General features: G+C 29.7%; 1 protein-coding gene across 2 annotated transcripts; it reads left to right on the forward strand.

Moving 5' to 3' along the window:
* Nucleotides 1-10197: 10197 nt before the first annotated feature.
* Nucleotides 10198-11849, forward strand: LOC8277258. 2 transcript variants are annotated; one of them, XM_025158976.2, is made up of 2 exons: nt 10198-10655; nt 10761-11849. In XM_025158976.2, the coding sequence occupies exons 1-2, from the start codon at nt 10644-10646 to the stop codon at nt 11709-11711; spliced, it is 963 nt and encodes a 320-aa protein (XP_025014744.1). In that variant the 5' UTR covers nt 10198-10643; the 3' UTR covers nt 11712-11849. The 2 variants fall into 2 exon arrangements, with proteins under 2 accessions (XP_025014744.1, XP_025014745.1); XM_025158977.2 differs by having other exon boundaries at nt 10199-10655; nt 10734-11849.
* The last annotated feature ends 1108 nt before the right edge of the window (nt 11850-12957 follow it).

Consider the following 12957-nt stretch of genomic DNA (forward strand, 5'->3'; position numbering starts at 1 on the left):
TACTATTTTATTCTATATTTTTCAATAATAAAAAAAGATATGGTACTTTCAATTTTATCTTATTGACAATATTAATTCATATGTTCTTATTATTATAATATTTTATTAGTAAGATTATTTACTATTTAATATTATATTATTGTAATACCCGAAACTTTTCTTTTAATAATAATAATATTAATAATAATTAATAAACGAGTTTTTATTTAAATTAATTTTACTTTATTTTTATTTGATTTAATTGGGATGATTTAAATAGAATTTTAATACTGGACAAAATAACGGAGTTATTTCCTATATCTAATTATTTGATTTTTAAGAAATTAATTAAGTAAACTCTTTAGGAAATAAATTATATTTTTGGTCGCTTAACTTTTCCTAATATGAAATTATGAATTAAATAGTATAGAGAAATGGAAAATTTTAATTAGCAAATGGTGCTAATTTTAATTGGAAAATAGTTAGTAAATTGATTAATTAAGTTAATTCAGTGTTAGGATTAAATTGACAATTAATTTTGGAATAAGGATTAAAAATATAATTATTTTAAATTGGGATGTTAAATGAAATTTGTATGGTTGGTATTTTTATAATCAAAGGTGTCGGTAGGGGTATCTTAGTAATTTCACATTTAAAAGTAAGGGTAAATAAATAATTTTATTTTCTTAATAATTTTAATTTGGCCCAAATTAAATAGTTAGGAGCTAAATTGAAAAGCTAAAGAAAAGTTGAAGGGTTAATCAAAAATTTTTGCAGGGCGAAATTGTTAGTAATTAAAAAGTTAAGAGACTAAATGGTAAAGAAAAAAAGTTCAGGGACCAAATGTCGATAGGAAGAAAAGAAAAAAAAAAGAAAGAGAAGAAAAAGAAGAAGAAGAAGAAGAAATCGGCGTCGGGGGAAGAGAGAGAGAGAAAAGGGAGCTTGGCGTGGTGACAGTGCAATGGTGGAAGAGTGGCGGTGAGCTCAAGAACATGGCGCGTTGTAGAAAAAAGGGGGGCGGCGAGGTTGGTCTCTTTCTGACAGGTGAGTTGAGAGCTATTTTTTTAAGAGTTGCAGCGTCGATTTTAGTGGTCGGAGGAGGGAGTTCCGGTGAGGAGAAGGCAGCCGGAATCTCGGACTTTTTCGGCGAGCGATGGCTGATCGGAGGACATATTCGGATTCCCCTCAGCTCAAGCTTTCCAATGGCACCGGTTTCATGGCGATCGAACTCCATTTGGAAATCGACGGCTGAGATCGACCGTAAATCTCTCTGGATGATTGGGGGTTGGATTGGAAGATCGGGTGCTGGGATCATCATCAACGTGTTGTCTCGAGTCCGTAAGCGCACTCGGATCATCGATCGGACTCCGGTGGCTGGAGGCGAGTCAACCGAGTGATCAAGCGTCTCAGTAATTCTCTACCCCGTAGATTTTAGAGTTTATTGATAAAATTTATGTGTTTATTTAATTGTGTTGAGCATTAGAAATATATTGTAAGGTTTGATTGTCGAAACAAATAATTGTCGGACTATCTACCAATAGTCGTGGTTTGTAATGTGTGGCGGAGTCAGAAAAAATAGTGAAGTCTTGGGGACCCGACTCTCATTAAAATAAATTCTTGAAATATTTAAAGTGTTTTCTGGCAGGTCCTGGACCCGTTTTACGGGGGGTAAACATCCGTATTTAGGGGAGGTTCTGCCGAATTTTTTATAGAATTTACCCGGGTCGAAATTCTTAAACAGTTAATTCTAGGAGTCTAGGCCTAGGGTTATTTATAAAATGTTTTACTTATTCTGATTGATGATTAGATAAATCCGTCGGTTCGGCTCACTCCACCCAAGGCATCGGAGTAGAGCTAGGAGGTCGTCAAATATGTGAGTTAAAATCATATGTCTGTTTACATATGTCATGCTAAGATTTTATGAAATAGTTCTGATTACATGAATTAATATTTTAATTATTTATTTAGTCACTATTTATATATGTTTCATTTTCTGCATTATGATTTTATTGATTGGGGGTTGACTCGGGATGGGACGACAGTAGAACATGCCACCTGATGGGTTGCATCAGGACCGCGTGCGCATTAGTATGAATATGAGATAGGTAGTAAAAGGGTAAATTTAAAAATGTAAAATTAGGACTTGCCCTGGTCGAGTTTAATTCTCTAGGCTGAGTAGAGTGAGTTACTGGAGTAAAGGTCCCTGGTCGAGCATTGTTCACTGGGCACCGTCTTTATTGAAAATTTAAGTGACCGGACTGGATTTAAGGACCCTGGACGAGCTTCACTCTCTAGGTGCCAGTTCTGTTGGAATGAGAGAGCCGAAAGGCTAAGGCTGTTAGTAATGGAGATTAGGGTTCTACTGAAGTACTCTGTCCCGTAGTATATGAAATTTATTTTATAGAGCATGGCATGACACGTATATTTTGCATGACTTATTATGTTATTTTAAATTAAGTAAATGTGTTATTGAAGTATTTGTAATTATTTTTAAATATATGATTTTAACTTACTCTCGAGACTGACAGTCTCAATTTTACTGTTTTTCAGGTGCTGTTAGTTTTTCGCAGTTCTTTTCATCTAGCAGCCCAATTTCTTCATCTTCGGGTTTAACGTAATTGATTTTTGGGTATGTTTGACTTTTAAAATTTCTAGAATCTTCGCAGTAGAAATTTCAGATTTACCATTTTGTAACTTTATGTAAATTCAGGTCTTGCCTAATTATGCTGGCCGACCGAATTAATTATGTAGAATTTGATGGTTAAGGTTAATTATGAATCAGTGCTTTTGAATTGAATTCAGATTTCAATTTGATTGAGTTAGTGAATAGTCAGGCTTACTACGGGTTTTGGTGACCTTACGCCTATCCTATCTAGATTATTTAGTTTATTAAATAATTTATATTCTAACTTTTATAATAATAATTTACACGCATAATGCACGGAATGAGCAATAGTAGTTAATGTGGTACTGATTACGGTACTTCAAGCTCAGTTCTATTACCTTGACCTCGAATATCAAACTCAAAATGCTCGATTGGTCAAAGATCAGGAGAATAATGCTCAGGTTGTTCTTGTTAGGGGAGGTCTAGGTCAGTAGTTTCTGTTGGAAGGAGGTCGAGGTTAGGAGTTTCAGTTGAAAGATTGGGTTGTATTTGTAAAAGGTCGTGATTACGAAAGTGTTTAAGGTCGGGTTGTGTTTGAAGGTCCGAAAAATGTTTAAGGTCGGGTTGTATTTAAAGGTCGGGTTGCAAGTCAATGTTTCTTTCCTCCTGACTTGCAATAGGAAAATACATCTGATGTTCATGAAATTGGACATCCATACTGACATACATTCATTAAGTTGGAGGGTGATAACACCTATATACTTTCTGATGAAGACCATATCCAACAAAGATACATCGAATAGCATAAGGTTAGAGTTTGTGGCGTGTATGGTAAGGTAGGTGAACAAAGGCGGTGCAACCAAGGACTTTAAGAGTTAAGTTCAGTAACGATGGTAACGTAAGGCTTTTATTTAATGTATTAAGTAGGGTGTGAAAGTCTATAGTACGAGATGAAATTCAGTTTATAAGGTAAGAAGCTGAAGATAAAGTTTTTTCCCAATATTGGAAAGGCATATTGGCTTCAAATAGTATAGCTTGTACCATTTCCAAGAGATGTCAGTTTTTCCTTTTTGCAACCCTATTTTGTTGAGGAGAATAAGGGCATGTGGTTTGATGGATTACACCATGTTGTTGGAGGAACTGCGTGAGTTCATGATTAATGAGTTAGCCTCCATTATCTGTCTGAAGTACTTGAAAACTGAAGTTTTATATTGAGTTTGCACCATCAAATAAAATTTCTTAAAAAATGAGCAAACATCCTATTTACATTTCATCAAGTATATCCATATCATACGACTATAAACATCAATAAAAGAAATAAATCACTCAGCTCCATTTAAGGTCGACACCTTTGCAGGTTCCTAAACATCAGAGTGTATAATCATAAATGGTGCTGAACTTTTATTTAAACTTATCGAAAAGAAACTCGATGGCTTTTTGCTAGTTCACAAGTTTCACATTTAAGGTTCAAATAGATGTTTTTGAAAACAACTTAGGAAACAAATACTTTAAAAATCCAAATGATGCATGTGCAAGGCGCTTATGCCATAACTAGATTGTATTTTCTGTACTTAAGAATACTAAACTACTATTCCCTGAACTCGACTCAGTCAATGCACTTAAGCTAGATGGTGCAAGGTCAAGATAATGAGCTTCCCTTTTCTAGTACCACAACCAATCGTCCTATTTGTCTTGTTGTCCTTAAAAACACAATAATTAGGCTAAAAAATTACTACACAATTCAAAGAGGTGGTTAGTTGAAATACATACATTAAATTAAAATTAATAGAAGGAACAATTAGAGCATGCTCTAAATTTAGGTTATCAAGAGAAAATGACCTTTATGAGTAACACTAGCTTCTATACTATTGGTTTTAGACATAACAAATTGTTCGGATGGTTTTATCTCGGTAGATGTATTAAAAGACATATAATCAGTTGATGCAGAATCAATAATCCATGTATACAACCTAACAATAGCAGAATTACAAAAAGATTGATCTCGTGGTTCTGAAGATATGTGTAAAGCAGCAACATTCGACGAGGAAGGTTGCTCAGCTACAGTAGTTGATACTGATGCAGTTTTAGACTTTTGTTTCAAGGCTTTAGAAGGATCCCACCATTCTGGATATCCGATCAGGTCACAACATCTACTTTGAGTATATCCTATTGCACCATAAATGTATACATTGCTTTATTGAATTGGTTTGTTTATTACAAATATCAAAGCTCCGAGTTATATTTTACCGAGCAAACGAGTTATTTTTTTGGTGAGAAATACAGTTGGCTCCGAGAAAGTCTATTCGCCAGTCAAGATTTTTTTTCAATTTGCTTCTCGTCAAACATATGCATATATTCATTCAAGGTCCAAACTCGAATCCATTCGAAGATTTATGCTCTAAATTGTTCAAACTCAGTATCAAGTCCATTTAAGAAGATGTAAATTCTCAATTTTTCCGCAGCTGCTTTATACATAGTGATGTCATCAGGATCTTTCATTCTTACTTTATCCCGATGATCAAGTTTCTAGATTATTTTAATTAACTCGCCATAGTAAGTCGGAAGAGATCTAGTAAACTGCCAACTTAGGAATGCTCATTGATTAAGACCAAAAATTTGTGTAATGCTCTTGCAAGAGCATTTCAGATTTCACAAGTATTCGGATACGAAAATATGTTTTCATGATCTCTGGTGTCATTGATGCGAGTAACCAGCTTTTAACTTTCTGATTTTCAGCAATACCACTTGGAATAAGCAGGTTCAATTGATTCGGGTTAAGGAAAATCTCCCATAATATAATCTAATTTCTCATGTCCATCAATATGCATCTCCATAATTTGAGACCAAGTGTTATAATTGGTTTCGGTAAGGGTAATTCTAGCTTTAATGCTAGAATTTTCAGAGAAAAATATGAATAATTTATGATGATGGTATAGTGGTTTATTTAATAGGAGTTTTGGATGGAAAAGAAATTCTACTTTTTATTAGAGGGTTTACTCAACCTGCTTTAATACCATGAAGAAACTTGATTCAATATTTACTCATATTGAATTACTCAAGTATAAAGACTTATTTAAATTTTCCTTTACAAGACTCCTATTATAATATAAATTAGGAAGAAAAAAATATTTCTAAAAAAAATAAAAATATATATAATAAAAGATAAATACAAGATATATATTATTTAGAAGGTAAATAACAAATCAAATCTTCTACACGTACAACACTAGTAGCCATGACACACAATTAATACTCCCATCTTACACAATTAGCCATGACACTCAATTATAGTTTCCATATTAGCATGAATAGACTTTTTTCACCTCTCAAGTGCACATTAGAATTAAGCAATTTCACTACATACACTATAAATGGTTGCTATCTAAGAAATTCTACTCCTTGTGTAAAAGGCATGTTGGAATTTATTCTTTCCCTTGTAAGAATCACCAATATTAATAATGTTATTTTATTATGATAATTACTATAGATTAGTAAATATTTACTAATAATATTAATAGTAAATATTCCCTTGTGTGTATTATTAGTAAATATTATATGTATACATTATTTTGTATTGATTAAGTGCATGATTAACTTAGATTATTTATAATAATATTAATTGAGAGTGTTCATGTATTTTGGCTAAATTGTTAATAGTTTTTAGTATTTAGATTAAGTTATTATATATCTTTAATAACTTTTATGTTGATTTTTTAGTTATTGTGGTTCATTTCAAATTTGGTTACGCTGTAAGCAATGGATGTCCAGAAACATGACCATTATAACATAAAGTAATTAATTAATTCTTTTCTTTATTTTTATATTTTATATTTTATTATAATAATATATTTAATTACTTTTATTTATTAAAAATGTGCACAAATGTATAGGTTAGAAAAGTTGCAATTGCTTTTATGAGACGATGTTACCAAAAACGAAGTTATAATGATTGAAGATTTAACTAGAAAAAAATTAGAAAAAACTAATATTTGGTTTATCTGATGTTATATCAGATAAACTAAAACGATCTCGAACGAGTAATAAATTTGTAGTTGTATATGTCTATTCAAGTTTGAAATATTTAGAACGATCTCGAACGAGTCAAACTGTAAGATAAATCTGAATCAAGCTTGAATCGTTTGAATTTAATTAGCTATTCGATTGCTTTTATTATATAAATTAAAATATATATAAAAAAAATAATAGGCTCAAAGTGATTAAAAGATCTCTAAAGAACTAAAACAATATCTTACTCTCCAAAAATAAAATAAAACTTTTTTATCTCCATAATAAACTTTCAAACTATTATTATATGTTAGCAAGCACAAGTTATTATTTAGTTGTAATATAAGTATTTATTTTATATTTCTATTTAAATTAGATTAATTTAATTAAAATATCAGATACATTATTAAGTAGATTAAAATTAGAGTTGAACACTATCAATTTAAATTATAAATGCATCATCCATTCTATATTAATTTTTAAGATTAAAAGTGTTAATTTTTATTTTAAATTTAATTAGTATTTTACTATTTATTATATAGACAATAATAAGTTTAACTATTAATATTTACGTGCATAACACGTACATAAAAAAACTAATTATCTAGCTTGACTCAAGTTCTTAACAAGATTAAGTTTGGATTGTGACGCTCCTTGAATAAATTTCAACAAATTAAAAAGCGAGTCAAATGAGAGTCAAATCTAATTGTTCAAATCATTTTACACTCATAGACCAGCTTTTTTGATATATTGAGATATATAGTTTCATTTTTCTTGAATTATCTCATACCATATTATTATCTTTATTATTTTATGAAGAAATATTACTATGCCATAAACTTGCAACAATAAAATTATTTGTAAGGGTGATCTACCATCAAATTTTCCATGTTGTTATCCTTAAATTTAATTTATGTTTATTTCAATAATTTTTATTTTTATTCTTAATAAAAGTAAAATATATATTACTTTAATTTATCATGAGTCATTGAAAATTAATAGTATGCTAAATTACTTGATAAATAGTTTTTTAAGGATCTTTATTGTATTAGTATTATGTCCTAAATCTTTCATGCAGTAAATATAAAAGTTATTTTGGAAAATTTATTAATTAAATAGTAATTTATATGATATTTTTTAGAATTAAAAATCACTATATAATTAGAAAAGTAACTTATTAATTAATATATTAATTATACAATAAACTTAAAAATTTATAAATCACAATAAATACTTATGTGTCAAACATATACACATACTAAATTTTTTAATATGTTAAAAATAAGTATATATGTTAAAAATTTTAATATGACTTAATTTATTATTTACGTATATAATTCGATCAAAGAGTACATTATTGTGTAATTGTAAAACTAATTTATAAGTTTTTGACGAAAATTTATTGGTCAGTATAATGATAAAAAGATAATTTAATAAAATTATATAGAATTAGAATTAGAATTATTGTCTAATTAGAAAAATAACTTAATATAATAAATACAAAAGTTCTACATCATCATAATGCTTGTGTAATGAGTACATATATTAAAGAAATTTTATGTTACGATTTGTATATAAATATCAAATTACAAATTTATAAAAATTTACTAATTATGATATTATATTCTTATACTTCGTTAATTAAAACCCTAATTGAGATTCGACAAGCGGCTGTTAGGTGGCCTAAGCCACCAACGCCCACCCCGGTGGCCATTATGGCTATATTTTTATGTTTTATTTTCATTTAGCTTCTGTTTGTGTTATAGTGCCTTTATTCTAGTGCATGTTTATATTATTTGGCTTTAGATAGTCCTGGTAGTGCGACATTGTCTACCTCTCATGCCTACTGGTGTCTTTTTGGATTATCTCTTCTAATAGATATGGGCAATGAGGAGGAAAATCTGCTGGGTTTTTGGTGGATAATTGGTGATGGTCATGCCCGTTCAGATCGATTTGATCTACTGCACTGCCCGTCACAATCAGAACTTGAGAGATGTTCAAGCTTTTGATGATGTATCAAACTGCGTTAGCCGCTTATGATTATTTATGGTGTGTGTGCTTTAATAGATTAAACCTCGCTTTTTTGTTGCTTTAGTTTGAGTTTTCTAGGAATTTATTGGTGTCTAGAGGCTTCTGAGGAAGGTTAGATTCAGTCTTGAAATCTTACTCCGATGGAACTTATAGGGAAGAAAAGGGTTGTTGGGATTGGTACGAGTTTCAAGAGTGCTATCTCGAGTGTTCGGTCTTAATGGAAAAATAAAATAGAACACCTAACAATGTATCTTCACAGGTCAAGAACTATAAGATCTTCCTTTTCATTCTAGGGCGACAGACGGACCTTTTAGCTTCAATCTTTGTAGGCTATAGAGAAGTTGTTGAGTCGGGTTTTAAATTCGACTTCTGAAGTTGCTTGGACTTTTCTTTGTTTATAATAAATAGCTAGAGATTTTAAATCTTAATTTTCGACGATGAGTGGATCTTTTATAAATCTATCAATCTTATTTGTATATTTTTCAGTTCTCCAAGCCTATTAATTTTATTTTATTTTTCGATTGTTAAAAAAGAAATTTTTTCATTTTCATACCACTTTAATAATATTAAATCAAAAGCTTATTTTCAACATATATCTTTTTTTTTTTTAAAATAAGATAACGAATAATTCACTTACCAATCATGAAAATCTTGGAGTCAACAAAAATTCAATTCTTAATAATAATAGTGGACTAGTCTGAAGATGATAGGATGAATCGGACGGTTAGGAATTAAAAGAAGTGCTTGCGCTTGGCCTTGTCTTGAGAGACTTCTTCTACTGTTCACTCAGCTCCGCCACCTATTAGTCCCTCCGCATAATTAAGTACAACTAGTTGGGAGGCCCGCATCATACGCGGATATATATAAATTTATTTGTTTAATATTGTAAGATTATATATATACAGAAAAAGATTATTTTTAAGAATATATAATAATAAGATTCTTTTAATTAAAATTTCGCCAGGAAAAAATTTATTAATCAATAATATTATCATATGAAAATATGATGTTACACATTTTAAAAAATTATATTGTTCTTAATGTTTTAAATTTTTTAATTATAAGATAATTTTATATATATCACATTATATGAACAAAAATTAATATAGATCAAAATATGATGTTTTATTTTAATTTTTAAAATTATGAATTAGTATTTTTTCCAAGTAATGTGTTTAATTAAATCTATAAATTTTTTAGAATTATTTATATAAATTTTCTAAATTCAAATAACCCTTTAAGTTTTTATTTTCTTAAAGAACTTTTAAATTTATATTTATAATATTTTATTCTCTAAAATATTTTTCTTTGTTTGATGTTAATATTAATTTTTAAAATAGTCATATTTATCTAATTTTCTAGATAGGTGTTTTTTTAATGTGATTTAGTTTTTTCTATATGTATTTTAATATTTATATGTTCACTTTATAATGTAATTTTTCCTGTAATAAATATTAATGAGTATTTTAAGTAAAATACTTAGTTAATTATATTAATCCATTAATTTAAATTGTAAAATTTAATCAAATCTTCTAAAATATTCATATACTTAAAAATATAAATTGCTCTACTGTAACATAGCAAAAAATATATAATTCTACTTATTTAACCGTATAATAATCCGGTATTACTGAAATGAAACTGCGAATATTCCAAAAAAGATATCTTTATCTCAATGTAAATATATATTTTTCTATACATTCATTACATAGTGCAATCTATAATTATCCAAAAAAAAAAAAAAGTAGTCCAGTACCTTCTTTCAGAAAAAGAAAAAATAGCCCAGTACCGTAATATACTATTCCAATGGCAATAAGAAATCCGTAACAGCCTGAAATAATACTCATAACCTTTGTCTTAATTCCAACAGCCGACAAAAGCTCCTGTCTTTCAACCTCAAATCCTACCCATATATATATACAAGTTGAATTTTGCTACTATCTATTCTCTCTGAAAAAAAATTCCTGATCTCCTATTTTCATGCAAAGAAGAAAGCAATTACTGTAGCCCTGTGTAGAACAAGATGGATTTATGGGTTAGTCTTAGTTATATGTCTTTGCATCCATTTTTCTAATTTCTTAGAACAGATCTCTCTCTGTTTCTTTTATTTCAGGTTCTTTTCTTTCTGTGTTCACTGTAGCAACTAGCTAGACATCCTCACATGGCGGATCTGTTTCAGAGCTCTATTTTTGGCAGAAACAGATTGGAGGGTATTATTTGGGGTGCAAAGTTAGTGTTATTATCTGCAGGGATTATGGCTGCTATAATTTTTTTCAAAGTGGCAATGGTCCCATTTGCATTTGACCTCATTCTCTCCACTCTTCCCAGCCTTTGGATCTCCCTCCATAGCTGGCTATCTCCACCTTACATTTACATAGTCCTCAACTTCATCATCATCATCATTGCTGCTTCCTCTTCACTCCAGCACCAGAACAGCAACCTAAACAGCAGAAAAGCATCCTCCACAAAAACCCAATCCATTACCACAGACAAAAGCCAAAGCAAGTATCATTTCCATGATCTTTGGCAAGATGATAATCATGATCTCCAAGATGATGAAAAACAAGCGAAAACCAGCAACCCATCTACGGAGCCATCCTCCCCTGACTGTGGCTCAAGTCAAAACAGTCACTCCCACGATCCCTGTCAGGATGATGTTCAAGAAGTTGAAGAACAACAACCCCTTGTAAAACCCCTCAGCCCAGACATCCCCAATCCAGCAGAAGAGGAAGAGGACACACTTGAAGGGACGTGGAAGTTGATAATGGAAGGGAAAGGAAAGGCAGCGCGGGAGCTGAAGAAGAGCGAGACGTGGGGCACACCTCCCAGGTTGGCGGTGGTGGTACAAGGGGATGGAGATAAAGATGCAGATGATGATGATGATGGTGGTGATCCAAATGACCCGGTGGCATGGGCTCGACGGGAGCTGAGAAAATCAGATACGTTTAGTGACAGAGTGTCGTTAAGGAGGGAGAAGTCGATGAGTCACGATGAGTTGAACCGGCGAGCGGAGGCGTTTATCAACAAGTTCAATCATGAGATGAGGATGCAGCGACATGGAATCCTATCAACTTTTCATGGCCATGGTTAATCTTGGTGTTTAATCTTTTATTAATTAAGTTCTTGCTTAGTTAATCATTTTATTTAGTAAGTAAATGCAAGTGTGACTATGTGTTTTATGCATTATAGTGGTTAAAGATTATGAAGCAATGAGGTACATTGGTGGGTATGTTGAGATCTATCCAAAATAAGTTACTTATTCTAGATGTATGTATATCCTGGTAGATAAGTAAACATAAAGTAATTCATATTAGAATTTCTTTGGGTGTGGACTAATAGCAGGATGAAACATGTATACTAGAGTTTATATTTTAGTATTACATTATTCACATATTTTTAATTATTTAAAATTAAAATTATTTATCGATTTAATCTATAGATAAAAACATATATAAATATACATAAAAACTAAATAAAAATATATATGATTGTTTTTTATTTATTTTAAATAATAAAGTATAAAAAAATTCTATGCATATATGTCATTGACTTCTCGTTGTGATTTATACATTCAGTATAAGTAAGCATTATCCTTATACATGCAATAATTAATCGACCTCTAAATATAGAACACTCAAGTTATATGTTTAGAGTAGCAAATCTAATGAAAAAGTTTTTATGGGATAATATGATATATTTTGTATTTAGTTTCGTTTTAGTCATAAAATTTTAATTTTTTTTATTTTAATCGTACAATTTTAATTGTGTTTCAATTCGATCACTTCATAAATAAAAATTAATATGTGAAAAAAATAACGAATAAGAAAAAAGTAATTAAAAAAGATTCAAGAGTCAAATTTATTCAATTAGATTTTTTTTTTTAATAAATAGCTCCTTAAATTTATACCAAAGGGTCAAATACATCAAATTTAAATCTTTTTAGCAAATAATCCCTTGAACTTATGTGCAATTGTCAAATACACCTAATTTTAAAATAATATTTATTTTATTAGTTTACTAATATAATATCTATTGACGCGTTTTATAAAAGTGTGTTTGATAAAATTTAAAATTTGGATTTAATTGACTCAAAAATAATAAGTATATATCAATTTGACTTATTTTATTTTTTTAAAAAGTTAAAATTTGACTTATTTAATCTTTAGAATGTTAAAATTTAATTTATTTAATACTTGTCATTTTTAAATCAATTAAATTTAAATTTTAAATTTTATCAAATACATTTTTGTATAGCATGTCATTATATTTGTATTAGTAATTAATAAAATATAATATTTATATTTTAATTAAAATGTAAAAATCTAATGCCATTTCAT

This window comes from Ricinus communis, chromosome 2, assembly GCF_019578655.1.
Source record: "Ricinus communis isolate WT05 ecotype wild-type chromosome 2, ASM1957865v1, whole genome shotgun sequence".
In the NCBI taxonomy this organism is placed as follows: Eukaryota; Viridiplantae; Streptophyta; class Magnoliopsida; order Malpighiales; family Euphorbiaceae; genus Ricinus; species Ricinus communis.